Genomic DNA, 18321 nt, shown 5'->3' on the forward strand with positions numbered 1-18321 from the left:
ACGTAATCTGTTTTTTTTCCTCCAAAAATCACTAAAATTCTACATGAAAATATAACCTGTCTAGACCTCCATACAAGTTCCACTATAATTACTTTTCTCATCATTGTTCTGTGAGCAGCAGTTCCACTAACTCCAACGATTAGCTCTGCAAACTTTCTTTATAATAATAAAGCCTTCAGGAGAAACTGCTAATAGCAAAATTGCTCCAAGCAGTCTTTCCCTAATAAATGAGCTGGTGACGTGAGTGATGGAGAGCTTGCACGATATATAATTGTGTGTGTGTGTGTGTGTGTGTGTGTGTGTGTGCGCGCGTGCACTTGCTGTGGTGTTTTCAGACTTAGGTGTACAAATACCAGCTTTTTATGTTGTTTTGAACTCCTATTTCCAGTCCAAACTGAGATGAAGAAATAACATAAGAATATCATACCACCAGACTACAGGTTGCATTCCTGGACTGTAGTTTAATTGGGACTTTCAAAGACAACCCAGAACATTCAAGTAACAGGAAATACACTTTTTGTCCAAAAATGTCAATATAGGTAAATACATTCTTGCACCAATTCTCTACTAGCTCCCTGTGCATCAGTAGCTGTACTCCAGGCTTTTGATGATTATGTATAAAGACATAAATTGCCTGGAGCCCAGCTACATCCACTCCTTCTCCCAGGATGGCAATTACAACTAGCTGGGACAGCCTTGTACTGTAGCTCACATTTGAATACCTCAGAGTGGAAAGAAGGCAGTACATGTTTAAGGGCCCCAACGCCAGCCTTCACCAACACCTCCAGTCTGCTATACGTCAAAGTTAGCCACTGTACAACATCGGTTCCAGGAACCATCTAGTTTCTGGTTATCTTTGTTTAACTTTTGAGTATTTGTACACACACATACTATCCAGAATAGGTCACAGAAGCCTGTGATCTTACCTTACATAGCTGTCAAATTGAAACGCCTCAGCAATATAAAAAAATGGATATGCAAACTCTATAAAAGCTATGGTCATTCACTCATCTCCCAGAATGAAGCACAACTGCATTTTAGAGAATTAAAAGCACGACATACATGTTTAATACAGGAAATAAAAGCACTGAACTTTAGGTGCTGTTATTAGTCAGCTCAGAATCACTATTACAATACCTAACAGAAACTGTAGCTGAACTTGGGACAAACTGCTGTTACCTAAAATGAAGTTTGGCCAGTAGACTCTCCCTACCCCATGAAGAACATTTCAATAACTTCAAGTGAGGAAGACATCAGTATTCCACCTCACAGAATAGAAATACAAACGCATCTTAAATTATTTACTGGGAAAAACACTTATCAAATTTTATTCCAGCCTCACAAAGAACCTAAAAGGCAAGATGTCAACTTATAGCAGAAAGGGTACAACTATCTAAGTGAGCCAAAGTTTAAAATACAATACAAATCCATGGCTCAGGCTACTCTTATTGTTGTGTGAAAACACTTTTACCGACAGAGGTTTCACAAGGATTGTGAAGTTCTTCCTTATTCTTATAAGGGACATAGTCTATATCCTTGAGCTAATCAGAAGGCTCAGTAATGGCAGAGATTGGACAATTTCTCTCCCCCCCCAAATTATGCCCCTGTGTTTTCACCCTCCTGGAGCCTAATGTTTCAATACAAGCTCATCAAATACAGCCCTCGCTTTGTCAGTAACAGTACTAATCTCAGTAGGAGTCAGCCATCACTAGAGCCATTCTCTGAACCCTTACATGTCAGTGGGCATTCCCTGTCAAGGCAGGGCTGTGGAATATTAGCACATACAGCTCAGCAGCCCCCTCCCTGACATACAATTCCTTTTACTAGATATCACAGCAGACCACACAAAAGATCTTGCTAGATCACCAAGTACTCTCATGCTCAGGAGTACTGCTGATAAGCAGACATGCCTGTTCTGACTAAACTTTACTCACTGAAATAATCAGACAGGCAGGGGGTTGGGAGTGGCTAACTTCAGAGAAGAGACATGAGGAAGGAAATTTAACAGAGCAGATTCACATCCCAGTCTGAAAATCTTTAAGTGGATAGTTTAGAAACCCAGGTAGGAATGTGCTCACAATTGAGATTTTGTTTCACTACAAGAAAAGTTAGCAGAATATCAAATATTAATTTTGATGAAGCTCTGCATAAGCTTATTGCAATTATCAAATAAAGTGCCTCTACAGTTCCTGCCTTACAGCTCAACCAAGGTTATTATCAATTTGCTCTTGATATAAGGAAGCAATTTTCATGTACTTACATCTGCTCTCACAAGGAAGAGAAAATGGTTCGTAAAGTTCTCATTAGCATACAAAAGCAGCAACATCTGCTGGGAGTCTTAAGAGGCTTATTGCCATCACTTAATCAGCAGCACAGGCTACAGTTGGTCACCTCTGCCCTCATCAGCACTCAAGGTATGGATGCACTAAGAAGGTGCTTCACAAAGGTTTCAGGAGACAAGGGGATAATTTGACCACAAAACAGTTCCTGCAAGACTTCTGTATCTATAAAAAACTATTCTACCCTTTTAGATAGATGAGGGAATGTAATCCACATATGCCAATTCCTCCTTGCATAAATCTGTAAACAGTATCATAGCTGAAGTTGCTAATCCTTTTGTACAACACACGAGTAAAGCGAATTGGTATTTTAACAAGCAAAACAGTTTCTCCAAAACCTAACAGCATGAGCTTCTTTGAATACAATATAGCTGTAGCACCATCTAGAGGATTTGTGCTACAAATTCTTCACACAATGGAGGAAAAACTATGAAAAAAAAATGCTCAAGAGTTGTGGAAAAAGGTCTTTTGATATTCTGAGTTAACATTTCAAGTTAATTTTTATTCTAACATTTTTCTAAGATTAACTTCTTTAAATTGTTTCACACATGCCTACACAACAGTTTTCCTTAAATACTTTCACAGCTTATAATATTGGGACTCATCAAGTTAACAGAACATTAGAACAAAAATGTTTATTGACAGACAGTGAGATTGGAGAAAATCTTTATCCAAGTCCACCCCAGGTCACATGCTTCCTACAAGGCCTCTTTCAAGTGGAGAAAGCCATGACCTCACCTTAGCAGTTTTGTTCCTAAACTTGCCAAAATGACTGGCTTTACTACATTTCCCTTAATTTTTCACCCTTAAGGAGGTCTCTTAATAAAACCAAAACCAAATGTCAATCATGCTCTCCCCTTTAATAAGTTGTGTGCCTTTTTCCAGGGTGTCCATTTCTGCTGCACAAGAGGTAATTTGGAACGGCACTAGAGTGGTCACTGGCACTTCACAGAAACACCAGCTCTCATCTCTGAGCAATATAAATGCCCAGTATTACTAGTCCTCTGAACACTGTTACAGGTGACAAGCCATCCAGATTCTTCAAGAGGAAGGCCAGAAACTCTACTAGGAGAAAAATAATGGTGCAGACCTAACCATACACATCAGGGCTGTTTGCATCTCCTCCGCTCTCATTCTTCCCCAGTGGAAGAGCATCCCTCACTTGTAAGAATCCATTAACTCCACACACCATCTGCTCCAAAGAATCAGTACCCAAATACTGCACACAGGAAGCTGAGAAGGAATGGAGATCTGGCATCACCACCTCCAACTTGCATATAGCATCTCTGAGCTAGGCATATTTTAACAGAGGACCACATACACACAAGGACAGTATGTACAAGGTGCACAGGGGCTTTGGGAAAAAGGAGAATTGATGTTTTCAAGAGCAGCTGCCTGGATGATAGGAAAGATATAACAAGCACTTAAGACTTCAGAGTCAAGAACAGTTATTTTCTCTCATCAGGATGCATTTCTGTTCACAGGACCTGCTGCTTAGCTTGTTCACAATGTGATACTTATATCAAAATGAAACTTCATAAAGTGAAATAGGATGGCCTGAAAGACAATTTGTCTTATATTCTGCACAGTGAATCATTACCAGCTACTATGTGCCAGTAATTCTTATAAAATTTTTCTTTTATTTTTAAGCATGTTTTATCAGAGCACTCCGCCTTCTCACCCAATTAACATAAGCTTATAAGTTGATTCTGCTCTAATTTCAGCCTTAACATGAACTAAAACACTATCTTAGGTTTCCACTGATGCTTATATTCACACCAAGTCCATAAAATCCCTTAAGGATGTAGTATGATTACCTAATACAGCAACAGTTCACTCAGGTTTCTTCTAAAGAACTAAGACCTCAATTCTTTTTTGTAGAGTTTTACACAGAAGCACTTTTAAAGTACAAGACAGAGTAAAGGTAACAGGATGCAGAATATTCTCAGCTGCAGAACACCAGCTCTCATTTACCTACAGTGATAACTGCAATCAGCCAGCCACCCACACCTGAGCAAACACCTGACAATTTATCATTGACTGATGAATTTCAACTGCTGCAGGTTGTCCACTGCAAAACTGTGAAATTCAAATATGCCTAAGTCAAAATTGCCAAAGGATTTTGTTCAACCAGCCAAGATATTCAAAGCCTGCTCAAGACACAAAAAAGTAACAACTAGAGTGGCCTCACCTCTACCCCAAGAGGGCACAGGAGATAGAAGAAACAGACAGGCACCCCTGGAGTCCTACCGACTCTCTCTCCATCCCCAAACACTCCAAACCTCACTAACGACTTTCAGCGGGGCACTCTCCTCCAAAGCTTACTCTGCTACTGCCACAAAATAGCACTTCTTGGGGTAGCAAAATCCAATCTTTTTATTACTTCTAAAAAAGCTCTGAACCAGCTCCTCAAAGACTGGAGGATAAAGAATTAAGCGAGAATATTCACTATGTAATTGCCTCACTGAGTTTGCAAGCTGCAAGTCCAAACAGTAGCTCCTATTCCATGGTTAAAGTGCAACTGATCAGTAACATGATTTCCAGTCACACATCTGTATTAAAAATTCAAACTGCTAGTACACCTGAACACAATTTGAATTTTTTTCTCCAAGTATCATGTCAAAATAATTATGTAATACCAAATAATCACAGTAGTCTTTTTTAGATATTTATAACAGCTGTATGCTAAGAATGGACTCTATAAGCTTTCACCTTCTAGCCTACATGTCAGCTGATTCTACCAAATTTCCCTCAAGACTGTTTAGTCAGGAATAAAGGTATAAAGAAAAAACTGAAAGAAGCAACTGTATGATCATCAACAGCTTCGCTATTGTCATGCATGAGTTCATTCCACTTAAGGGCTACAAAAAGTGACAGCTTCTGGAGATACCTTAAAGGATGGGCAAGGAAGGCAGGAATAGAGCTATAGTGGTGGCTAGCATAGCTTTAGAATTGCTTGAAATCAAGTTTTAATGGTTTATATACACCAATTACTGGTTATAAGTGAAAAGTGAAGTTCTTCCTGCATTGAATTGTTTTAGACTATTTCATAATGGCCAGCAGCAACAGGATTGCTTGCAGCACTTCAGTGTAGTGCAAGTCCCTCAGTGTCTAAACAACGACATGGCAGTTCTCTTGCTCCTACCTCTTCCTGGGTCTTCAGGTTTTACTAGCAATGAAGGACTTGAACTTCTCACACTCCCACCAGCAAAATCCTCTTCCTAATTTCCCATGTGGGGAGTTGCATCTGCCATAGCTTAAAGAAAAGATATGGGAATAGCCTTTAATATTTTTCATCTTTCAGGTAATTACTTTCTCAGTCTTATCTGCGAATGCATGTGTTTTAGGAGTTCAAACCCAAGACTACAAGTCCAAATACCTGAAGCTTAAGCTTCTCACTTGCTATTTAACAACAAGCATTTAGACTTATTCACACACAGAAGCTTTTGCACGATTTTAGTCCTAACTTATAAAGAGCTGCTGGCTCTCAAGCAATATCATCCTGTTCCTAATATTGTATTCACTGTTGTATGTCAAAGGAGTAATTATGTTGCATAGAATCTGTTCTCGCTTAAATTTCAGAAGTCACCAAGAAAATATTTTCATTTATTCTTACATATCTAAAGTATGAGACTAAGCCTATCTGAGTGCCTCCAAAAGGCTGCATGTTTCAGTCTTTCATGCTGAGCATAAATAATGCTTCCAAAAGTAATCCTGTATCATGCTGGCTGTCATTTTGGCTCCAGTTCAGGATTTTCTGCAAAACTGTATCTGATATTTTTATTGGTTTTAAAGAGACTCATAGGCATCTTGCATCTGCAAAGAACAACAGGGATCTTGAAAGAAGCGCTGAAAATGAAGTAATAGCAATGGGGCAGAATAATTGGAAAATATTCCTCCTCCTTATTCTCCTAGACCCCTGGAATTGCCTGTCCAGTTACTAGGGGTAAGATTATCACCTTCACTTACACTACATCTTCCACCAGTGTGTTGTCTTTAATTAGACTGTAATAGCAAAGATCATTCCCGTGACCAATGCAGATAGTAGGATCAGGTTCACATTGTATATTCCATAAGTTTCCATTTAAGAACATCTACTGATTGTACTAAAACAAAATTGCACAGCAGATGTTCCAGTCAGATTCAATAATCATGCAACAGTGCTTCCAATTGTTAAAAAAAAAAAAAATCTGAAAGGGTATCTCAATTCCAAAAATTCAGAACACCATAACCCTTACTATGACAAAACCACATAGGCATATCAATGCAAATTCCATCGCTGGCTAATCTCCTCACAGGTGAAATGTATTTCACAGCTGATGTAATCACTCATAAGGACCTGAACCTGTGCCATGCAGTGTTCTTGATTGCCTTCCATAGCATGCTAAAGGATTTGGGGCAACCTCCTACTATACCAGCTTTCTTTAATAAATGCATTTTAAAGTCAGTTATATCCCTAGCTGAACAGACAGCAGCTCCAATAATTCTGATTTACATTGGTCCCTGTCAGTCTGCAGATACATCATTGCAATTTTCAGACACAACTGAGGCCTTAAAGAGCTGCAGGTGAATAATTAACTTGTTAATTTATTCTTGAAGTCTTACTGTTTTAAGAAAAGGGGATGGGGTCTTCAGATAACAGAAGACTTTGTAAATGACTATATATAGTTAACTCTTCAGAGCACAGCAGCTAAAAAACTCCAACAGTGAGGACTCCAGAGGCTTCATATACAATATAGAAGACCGAGCCTGACTAAATTCCCCCTTACCAGCATACAAAAATCATTTCTACATACTGTCAATACCATTTACTATGAGAGACACAGGAAAGTAGATGGCTCCTCAAAGATTTCATCACACATGATCTGTGCCTCTGCTATTAGCAGAGGATGAGGCCACATGGATGACCCAGCCACACTGCACAAGCAGCCTGCACCAGCCTGAAGCGCGTGGTGAGCTACAGCAGCACCAAGCACCTTCTACAGAGGCAGGTGCCAAGGCGCAGGCAGCCTGGGGCAGCTCCACAGAACAGACTGTACAGGAAACCCGCAGGAATAAGGGAGCAGACAAGGGACCACTTACATACAACAAGAAAAGAAACCACTTATTTCTGGTGACAGCAACTAAGTGATATTATTAGACTTTAGAATCAGAAGCAACCTCAACTTAAAATAAATAAATTATTCACCTTCCAAAAAGCAAGCAGACTTCAGCTTGCCTCTCCTCTTGCTCTCCAGTCCCCACACAAGCACCTACCAGCTACTCAGCCACCAGCCTCCACCACAGGACTGACCCCACCGCCCTGAGCACCTCAATAAGGGCCCTGGATGTGCTAATAGGCCTTAAGTGCCCTGAGCAGCCTCACCTGGGCCTCCCTCCCACCTCCCCCCGCCTCGGCCCGCGCCTCGAGGGCGCCCCTGAGCACCGGCCTGGGCACCTGCCTCCGGGCAGCCCCAGCACTGGGCAGCGGGCTCGGCTCCTCGCCGCGCCCCACCACGCCACGCCGGCCCGGCCCGGCCCGGCCCAGCCCCGCTGTCCGCGGCCACCCCCGAGGAGGCGGGAAGGACCCGGCGGGCGGGTCCCGCGCTCCCGCCCTCCCTCAGGGCAGCGCCCGGGCGGCCCTGCCCGCGCCGCCGCGTCACTTCCGCCCCGCGCCGTGGCAACGGCGGCAGCCAGGGCGGGCGGGAAAGAGGCGGCGGCGCCGGCATGGTAATGGCGCCGCGGCGCGGGCCGGGGGAGCGGGGCGGGGGCGGGCGCGGGGCGCGGCGGCGGGACTGGTGCGGCGTCGTGTCTCCCTCTAGGCTGAAGTGGAGGAAACCCTCAAGAGGATCCAGGCCCACAAGGGGGTCGTCGGCACTATCGTTGTGAACGCGGAAGGTAAAGTCCTCGCAGGCGGGTGCCGCCGAGGCGCGAGGCTGCGGGGTGGCGGTGCGCCTGAAGGCCTTGGGGGCACGGCACCTCTCAGAGCCCTACGAGGTGCTCTTAATCCAAGGTAATGGAAAGCAGGAAGGTCAAGAGCTTTGATGCAAGTCCTCGCTGAAGAAATAACGGAAAGTATCATAATTTTCAGTTAATTTAGGGATTTACAATGTGTCGTTACTTACTCCACTTAATTAACTAAATTAAACTCTATTTTTCAGAACCAGATCTTGAACATCTCCTGGTAGGTTACAGAAAGGGAGAACGCACGTGGCACTAAGCTGCTGCTGTTACGGTTATTTTTTGGATTCCAGATTCTTCATGTGTACAAGAAAACTCACTAGCACTTCATCCTCCCTCTTTTCCTCTGAAAAGTCAGGAAAGGTGACAAAGACATTGGGAGAAAACCTCTCACTAAACACAGCTGGCCTCCTGCTTTGGGAGCAGCTCCTTGGCTGCGCTAAACTCAGAAGCGGGTTAAAGAGTGTTACGGTGCGTTGTCATAGCACCCTGCAGAGCGAGTGTCATGTCAGGCCAGCTTTGGCTGTGACCCGACCTTGAGGACTGCAAACCAAACGTGGATCTGGTCACAAAAGTCAGTTTTGAGAAGCTAAGCTTCTAAATTTAGTGTTGTTTTAACCATTCTGTTGCAAATAAGGTAAGACAACTCACTCCACAATACCTTGCCTGTATTAAAATTTAGTTGATCTCCTTCACTTTTACAATCAAAAAAAAAAAAAAAAGCTATTCCCCCAGTAGCAGCTCACCAGCCTGAGGAAAGAATGCTAAGAAGGAAGCCTGAGTGGTTTTTAGTCTTCGGAAGATCTAGACAATTTGATTTGCATGCCTGGACATGTTAAATAAAACATGTCTTTGTTCACAGAATGGATGATGCAGGGCAAGAGAAGTGTGTAGCCTGACAAACAGTAAACGAAAACCAGCTTTGTGCCTGCACATGCTCATTTCTATGTATGGCTGTTTACTAAGCTGAAATACAGTTTGGTATTAGAACAGTTATTGTTTTTAGCTGTTTCTGTGTTCTGTTTAAATCAATAGAATGCGACTTGATCCAATGAGCATTTATAGCCTGGTTAATTTGCAGACCAAAACTGAACAAAACCAACTACTCAGAAGACACAATCCTTGTTGAGTTTGCAAATACATTTCTTCTAAAATAAATCAAAAACACTAGTTAATAAAAAAAATGCATTTTTGTGTGTTCAGTTCCTCGGAGCATTATGCTTTGCTTTTTGGCATGATCCTGGTCAGGTATGCTTTCCCACTCAGGTGTGCTCGTCTTTACCTATGGTATTTCTGCTGTCTAGTGAGGGAAAGCTCACATGTAGATCTGCAGTCTCCATGATGATAGCAAGTTTTTTAAAAAAGGCTTTTTTATGGATTCCTTCTCACTTTTCTTGCACAAAGGATGTGGTACGCTCCTGCCTGTTCCTTTCCTGCACATTAGACTGTTCACAGCAAGGCAAAAAGTCATGTCCTGTTCAAACTTCTTCCTCACAAACCTGCAGAACACGTGGCCAGACTGAAACTGACTGGAAAAGCAGCAAAGGAATTTGGGGTTAATTTCTCATTTGGAAATGTTACAATTCCAAATTCCAGATGTGAACACAACAGACCATACTATGTGAGAATATATTCAAGGTACCAAGAAGTTTAGATCCTACAAACTAAATCTTGAAGCAGGTGTGTAGTTGCATGGTTTTGTAACATCTGCAAATGTCCATACTTACCACTGGCCTATCTCATCATTTCAAATTTTTCTATACAAATTAAAAAATGTTGATTTCTCTATGCTGAAGTATTTAAAATAAATGTACAACTTAAATGAGCCACAGTAGAATAATTTGAACTGATAGTGCAACAGTAAATTTTTTTTTAGGCTCCACAGGTTCTGTAGAAAGACCAAATCCTCTGTTCTTCAGTAAAATAGTCATTTTTTTACTAGTACAGATACAGGCCTGTGTACAGGAAAAATAGTAATTTAAAAGTTCCTGGTACAAGCATTGCCAGTCACTTGAAACAGAATGCTCAAAGTTAATTTATTCATTGTAACGCTATGTGTTAAGTATGTTGTTCAAGTTGGAAATCTCCTAAACTGCTGATGTCTTTCACAGTTGTGAAGGATCACACTACAGCAGTTCTAATGAAGGATTTATTTGCCTTTCTCTAATTTGGGGGGGCAGAGGCAAAGAGAATTTGTCCTTAAGGAAGAATAGCTTGCTTTTTATCTAAGGATTAACTTGTATCAACATATTTTCAGATTATTATTAGACCCTAGAGGATGACATATTTCATTAAAAGTGCTAGGCTGGTTGAGGTGATCATTTAGATAGAAGGTCATATAAACTTGACATGGTTTCATGGCTGCTTTTAAGTGACTTACCATTTTAATGTTGTGATTATATAGATATTTTTGTGCTAATGTAGTGCTTGGGAACACCTGTTTGTTTCCATTAAATCCTCAGTTCCATCTGTGTAATAAACATTAGACACAAAAAGTATGTACTGGGTCATCCTGTTATGGTTCTCTACCAATGCAGGTTTATTTCTCACATGTTAACACTGATTTCAAGTGAATCAAATAATGCTGTCCTAGAAAAATTATGGAATAGCCTAAGTCTAATGTAGTTCTATCATTTCTTTTGTTCTTTTGCCTCCAGTTGTTTAACTGACATTCAGTATTTTGGCATGTTAATTCTTTCATAAATCAAGCTCTTCAACTTGTTAAATCATATTATGCTATTTTTATATTCCTGTCCATATGGAAGATGCAGTATAAATGTATGTAAAGAGAATATTGCCTTGCCAACTTTTAATCTATTTGTTAGTAAGTTACAGGGAAATTTTTTAATAAGTGAAACAAGCTTATTAAAGCCAAGCAATTTTACACTTGCATGATTACCGTGACCTCTGTGTTTAGTTCCACCTGGTAGCCTACTGATATCAAAAGCACGATTTGACAAAGTATTGCTAAACAATGATTCATGAAATTATCCAAAATTAATCTTGATTTATGTGGTCATATTTTTAATAGTTTGGATCAATATAGTAGGTACTACTGATTGTCAGTATTTTGCATCCTAACTGTAAGGGAGTCTTCCAGGAGTGGTTTGCTTGCCAGATGCAAGCACACCACTTCTACCCTGTGATTGCTCTTGGTATTTCACTGGCAATACATAATTTTTATCACTGAACATACCAAATGCTGCAGTTGGTTGAAGTGTGGTTTAGATTCTTGTAGCCAAGATGCAAACTCAGTTACAATGTTTACACTGACTGAAGCACAAAAACTGGTAAGGTACTAAAGAACAGTTTGATAGATATTTAAGAGCCTTAAACAGCAATTAGGCTCTTTCGAAAGTTTCATAAGTTTCTTAATGTTAATTGCCACTGATTAATAAAAAATCATACCTTAAAACACATGTAGATACCTGAAATCAATATAAATCCTTTCTGCTATGAGAAAGATGAAATCTTTGTTTTTTATGATTTGCTGTATATGAATAATATGCAGTTTGAGTGAGTTATGAGTTAGAATATTATTTATTTGCAGGAATTCCAATCAGAACAACTCTTGATAACTCTACAACAGTCCAGTATGCAGGTCTTCTTCATCAGCTCACCATGAAAGCTAGGAGCACAGTGAGAGATATTGATCCTCAGAATGATCTAACCTTTCTTAGGATCAGATCAAAGAAACATGAAATCATGGTAGCTCCAGGTAATCTTTCTATTAAATAATCATAGAATTGTATGTTCTTGAAGTTTCTTTTAGTTCTTCCTAAGCAACGCTAGTGTAAGAAAATGCATTTGAGAAATGAATATTTAAAATTATCAATTTAATAATAATAATTTAAAATATTTAAAAGTATCAAATATGTACAGTTTTAAAGGCAGCAGATCAATTTTAGCTCTGAACAGATGCAGGAGATAGCTTTTGTTTCTAAAAATTGGTTTTCATCTGATACTGTATGTTATTGTGACTTCTAGCCATAGGTGGGATGTGTTACAGATCAATATGCGGTATTATCACCAACATAGTGACTGTGATATATCCTTATAACAACCAGGAGAATATAGCAGCCTGTTTCACTCACGTTAAATACAAATGTGTTAGATTTGTTATAGTTGTTTCTCTAACTAAAATAGATAACAAAGCCAGATAAACTGTGGTCAAGGAATAAATAGTACAAGGTGAATCAGGCCAAGTGGAAGTGATTAGATGGGGCTGAGATCCTGATGTGTGCACTAGCTGACAGAGGGTAAAGGTATTCAGGATTTTGACAAATACCAGATGAAGGTGTGCAGAACAAAGCAGGCGCCAGGGATATCCCCAGCATCGCCACGGGGGAGGAATTTGGTGCTGAACCTGCTGCAGTCGTGAGTGCCATTAGTAGATCCCCTTCCCTGAGGTTGTCCTCTGATGCTGATTTCATAGGCAAACTTAAAGTAGAGTGAGTGCACTAGATATGCATTACCTCACCTCACTGGAATTATTTATAATGCTGGTATAAAACCAATATGGGTAAAATCAGCTAATAGTAAGATTAAAATTTTAGTCAGCTATGTATCTTGGAGTATAAATAGGATACATCTTTTAAATAAGGTGTCTTGCTCATTGATTTAAACTGATGCACTTATTCTTACTTTGCATTTGCCCTTCAGTTATTGTTTAGAGAGAGGCTGGCTCTCTTTGACTAGTAACCATTAAAGCATGTTGACCTTCAAATAAATGGTGTAGAATGTGATGCTTTTTTGCTAACAGGGAGATCAGTTGTTCAAAAGCTTGATTGCCTTTTACAGTAATAAAAGGTGGCAAATGAATTTTTATCCTGTGATTTATACAACCTTTCTTTTGGATGAAAGTGCAAAGTAGCAACAGAGCAGAGCAACTTAACTTTTTAAAGCAGATGTATCGCTGACTTCATTGGATACTTTAAAGAAATCTTTCATTTAAAATAGTTACTGTTAAATAGCTATACATCTTAATTGTTTCCGAAACTGTTCCTCAAGCTTTTAGAATTAGTAGGCGAAGTCTTGCATGCTTAGAATTTCTTCATAGTAAATGTCTATTCAAATCTTTCCTGCTGTTTTCATCCCTAAATGGGGCTTTCAACTTTGAATAAACTAGGTAGCGAACTGAAAGAAGTTCTCTGCACCTGCAGAAGTGGCTGCAGCTGTCAAAAGTTTATTATTGTAACAAGGGCTAACTTCCAGGTGCTTATCTTGTGGCTTCTCTTTAAACTTGCTTGTTTAAGTATCTTCATAGCTACTTGAGAGCAAATTTGCTGCTTACTAAAATAGAGTTAGTATTTTATAGTTAAATATTGATGTAGATTTTCATCTGAAATTTCAGATTTTTGTAGAAGTAGTGCTTAAATTTTTAAATCAAGTTTTTATGAATGCAGTTGCTTTTTAATTTATGTTTCATAAATATAATTTTGATTACAGAGGAATAGATAAGAATATCAGGAAAATAGATAAAATATTTTAACTAAAACTTCTTATATTTTGCAGATAAGGAGTATCTCCTGATCGTTATTCAGAACCCCTGCGAGTAGTCCTACTACAGCAATATTTTTAGAGACAGCGAAGTAGCTTTACTTTTTAAACTAATATTCTTTACTGCTATTTAATATCAAACATACCACTGAGTAATTTTCATAATGTGTAACTGTCATGACTGAAATGTTGCTAAATTAAAATTTTCAGTTGTAGCTATATCAATTTCTGCTTGAGCAAAACATAATGCACATATTAAAATATTGTATGTTTATCTTGGTACTCAGAAGAGCAATAATAAAGCAAAATGCTTAAAACTCCTTTTAAAAGGATATTCAAGCTATTCTTGTCATTCTCTTTAAATTTCTGACTTTATGCTGGTGGAGAAATCATACCTCATGGGAAGTCATAGATCATATATGTGTATATATGTATATAAATGTCTTTATGAACTACAATAATCACAGTTACATTGACTAAAGAATAGGAATGTAAACAATATAGTTCATGTAATAATACACTGGATTTTGCCCTGTCTTTAACTTCTGTGTCTTGAGTTTTCTAAGATCTTAAAATGAAAGAAACTCTTCTGTTTTCTAATTTCTACTGATTAAAACAATAGCTTCACTTATTATTTACCGGCTAGTAGTGAGAAGTTCAAGCAGACAAAGTTGAGCCGGCACTCCAGTGTAAAACTATTAGTTTGTTGGTAATGGTAGACTGTGCCCTGAATAAACTGGAGCACTGGTGACTGTGCCCTGAATAAACTGGAGCACTGGTAACTATTTAAGCCTTTAGATCAATACATAAGTTCTGTTCTCTAATGACATGAGGCAAAGGATGGGTTAAAGCTCAGAATGCTCCCCAAATCAAGCCCACATATCCAGTAGCACTGGATACAGGATGCCTATTGCTGGTTGTCTTTAAAATAGATGCACTGTTAAAAGGGATTAAGCTACCTACAAATCTGTTCTGTTCTGAAGATGTGTGATGTCGGTGTCCTAAGATGATTCTTGTTCCCAGTCTGTCCTCATGGCTCTGCAAGGGCAGGACTGAACCGGATCCCGCACCGGTTGCCTGTTCTGTAGGCGTCTCGTGGGGGTAGCATGGATACAAGCTTTCTCCCTTAGGATCTGAAACTTGAGCTAAACTTTGCTTTTGAGTATATCCTGAAGCACTGTGAAAGGAAGGGAAGTTTGTGCTGAGCCTGTGCTTGAAATATTGCCCAGTCATACTTATATTAAACACTGAGGGGTTTGTTTCAACGTGATGTGAACTATGGCTGTTTGTGTTGCATTTACTTTCAAAACTAGACACCTACACAAAAAACTGTTTTAACCAAACCATTGTGGGTTATGTAGATTATATATATATTTTATCAACTAATTATTTAAACTGTCAAATTTGGGGTTGTTTAGATTCAGTTGATCACAAGAATTTTTTGTCTAGATATTTTATAGGAAGGAAGAAAAAACAATTTAAAATGTAAGATGGCATTAAGCCTGGCTACGAGGATGAAAGTTGAAAATCTGAATACTGCTCGGGGATCTCTGTAGTATATAATGTGAATTGTGGTTGAGGTTATGAAACTGCTAAATCACTGACTGTCTCGGTGGATGTGGAGTCAACAGTATTCTATTAGGGCTTTGTTACGTATCGCACAAACCCTAAGCGACGGAGAATCATCAAAACATGCTGGTATTTTTCCCAGTCTATGCATGTTTGCTCTGACTTTACTGAAGAGCTTTGGAAAGGCCTATTTCACTGATAAATGTGAGAGGGTTGGGAGCTGTCAGTATCTGAGCTTTGTGGTATCCCAGGTTAGCGGACGGATTGGACAACCAGGAAGCAGGCAGTGGGACCGGGGGAAGATTCAGTGCTGTTGCATATTGAGAGGAAGTGAACCCAAAGGCACAGAGGCCCAGTTTGATGGAAATGAAGCATAGTAATCTATTCAAAATTGGAAGAATATGTAAATCAAGGGGACAGTTATTGGAGGCACTGACTGTATTCAGTGCTCAGCAGGAAGGATTTCCTCACTGCTAGAGGTTTTATTTAAATTGTGCACTGGAGAACCATCAAGTTATTTGTAATGAACTGATATACTGACATATGTCAATATTGCAAAAAGCTAAGCTTTGCATTTGTTACCTTTTGTGTTTCTGTCATAATTTAAGAAATCCAACTTAATTACTGCTAAATATCAGTGAATCTTTATTCTACCAAAAGAGCATATAGCATGGTATTTGGGGATGTCAAATGCTTGCCAATTCAAAGCCCAGATTATCACTTCAGCCCATCCTAGTTTGAATTCAGTAGTAGTTTGGGGTATTAATGTGTGTTTGTGGCTAATAAGCTTTTTTCTCTTCTTCTTTTTCTCTCAGTAGTTTTCCTCTAACAGCATTAAATTCTGTGGAGGGTTTCACTATCTAACTAGCAAACTTCCAGAATCGCAATCCCTGTCAAACTTTTTTTACTGTCAAAAACATTGGTGTTACAGTTTCAAACATCAGTGACAGCTGTCCTTCAGCCCAAACGCCCCCAAAAAGCTTAGTATCTGGCAATGTTCTTTCATTTGTCTCTGATACATGTGTTCCCTTTACAGACTTTAATCCAATATTTATTAAGCAGCTGATTGCTGTAGCTTGATAAAGCACTCAAAAAGACACTTAAGCCAAGTCATTAAAATTAAACACATGCTAAATCATTTTCCTGAAAAATGTTTTATGTGGAAAAATGGCCTTAAGCAGATGCATGTAGTTCTCAAAGGGTCAAGTACTGCTCACAAATTACTTTCTTTCACTGTTCCTCTGAGAGGCATAGATGCAGATAACAGGGCAAAGTTTGGTCCCATTTATAATTATGTAGGTAGTAACAAATGCTATGCAAACACATGGGCTGAGCTATGTTTCTGCCAGATTTTCTGACCAAGACAGTCTAACCAGGGTTCCTTGAAAGCTTTGTGATATACAATTTTAGCAACATCTTCACTAGAGAGCATAAATTGAAGTACTGTTTCATTTCCTGATAATTTGTTCCTACTTTGTATTAGCAGAAACAAATTCAATACATGTGTAAACTTTCCACTTAAGTTTTGCAGTAGGAAATGGAAACAAAAATAGTTAAGTCCTTAGCAATCCTAACAGAAAACCCTAGTCAGCACATTAATCTGAACAAAGATGGGCAAATGAGCAGTGGAGACAAAATATAGGGAAGCAATTTTTAAGTTACTCGAGCACCACGAGTATGTTACATAAGATCACTCAAGCTGTCATTTATGTGAGACCAGCAGAGATTTTACTAGTCCTGTAAGATTTAGAATATTGATACAATTAACTGGGGGGTGAGAGGAAGGCTGAGGGGTAAGAAAAAAGTCATATTAAGGGATTAATTTCATGGATAATCATTTTGTCAAGTGAATGTTTAGTATGTCAGAATGGCTGCTGTTCAGTGAGAGGCCGCTTGGGATTGAGTTGTAACATGCTAGTGAGGCCATCAGCCAAGGAAAAGATTGTCAGCATTGGGTGCTTGGGGTGCTCAAAATAAACTAAAATAGAAAGTTTTCATAGAATCAGCCTCCCACTTTCAAAAGTAAAGTACCTCGGATTTTCCTCAGCATGCAATTTTGCAAAATGCGTAGTTCCTCATGGGGCAGCAGCCTTTGCCAGCTCTCTGATTTATTTTAACATTTCATTCACGGCAGTTCATTCTCCTAAATTTTGCTCATCTCACATTAAAATGGGTTTTTAAATATTTCATTTAATGCACATTCAGTGCATTTGGTAATCTAGCCTTCTGTGAAGTTACTTGTTCTCTAGACATGTGATTATCATTTAATCTACTTCGCACAATGCATATGGAAGTGTCAACTTGTGTATTTTTCAGTTACGCTTTCAGCTCAGCTCTTTGAGATGTATGTAGCTCTGTGGTCTAATGTTAGTACATGTATTGTTTGAATATAACTATGGGATATAATGAAAGTGAGTCACAAAACATTTTTAAGATTCTGACCTGCTTATTAATTTGTCAGCTGTACAGATTTGCAGGAATTTGTGTGTTTGTATCTTGTCAAGTCTAGTAAGCACATTGTTATGACAGGTTTTTAGAAGGAAGCATAGTGGCGAGGAAACTGGTATTAAATATTAAGTCAAGATGATCTGAAGTGGACCATGTTCATTAACAGCATTTAGGATGTTCACAATTAATCTAGGAAGCATGTTAAAATGTTAAATATGAAATTCTCTTACTGCCATTGAATGAATTTTCAGACCATGTAATTTGTCATATTTAATAGTACTTGCCAATGTAATTTCAGTGAGACATTCCTCAGGTTTACAGATGACACAAGAACACAAAATAGCATTTCACATACAGTAGTATTTCTATATATATATATGATGTACACATCTATATACAACTGTCAACTTCATTAGAGGAGTGGGAGCACACTGGGTTCTGTGAAGAAACTGTTTTGATCATGAGGATTAATGATAGTGATCCTGAAAAGGTCAGCTTAATAAAATGTCACAGTCGTATCTGAAAG

The 18321-nt window shown here is 39.0% G+C and overlaps 1 protein-coding gene and 1 long non-coding RNA gene across 2 annotated transcripts in view; one reads left to right on the top strand and one right to left on the bottom strand.

The window, feature by feature from the left end:
* The window catches only part of LOC112987615 (uncharacterized), a 701714-nt gene that overhangs the window by 538190 nt on the left and 145203 nt on the right, over positions 1-18321 (bottom strand). The gene's annotated exons all lie outside the window — the stretch shown is intronic.
* DYNLRB2 (dynein light chain roadblock-type 2) lies at positions 7913-14110 on the top strand. Its single transcript, XM_064519739.1, has 4 exons — positions 7913-8048; positions 8141-8216; positions 11830-11997; positions 13794-14110. Exons 1-4 carry the CDS (start codon positions 8046-8048, stop codon positions 13835-13837), a joined length of 291 nt encoding a protein of 96 aa, XP_064375809.1. The 5' UTR covers positions 7913-8045; the 3' UTR covers positions 13838-14110.

Source organism: Dromaius novaehollandiae, chromosome 13, assembly GCF_036370855.1.
Source record: "Dromaius novaehollandiae isolate bDroNov1 chromosome 13, bDroNov1.hap1, whole genome shotgun sequence".
Classification (NCBI taxonomy): Eukaryota; Metazoa; Chordata; class Aves; order Casuariiformes; family Dromaiidae; genus Dromaius; species Dromaius novaehollandiae.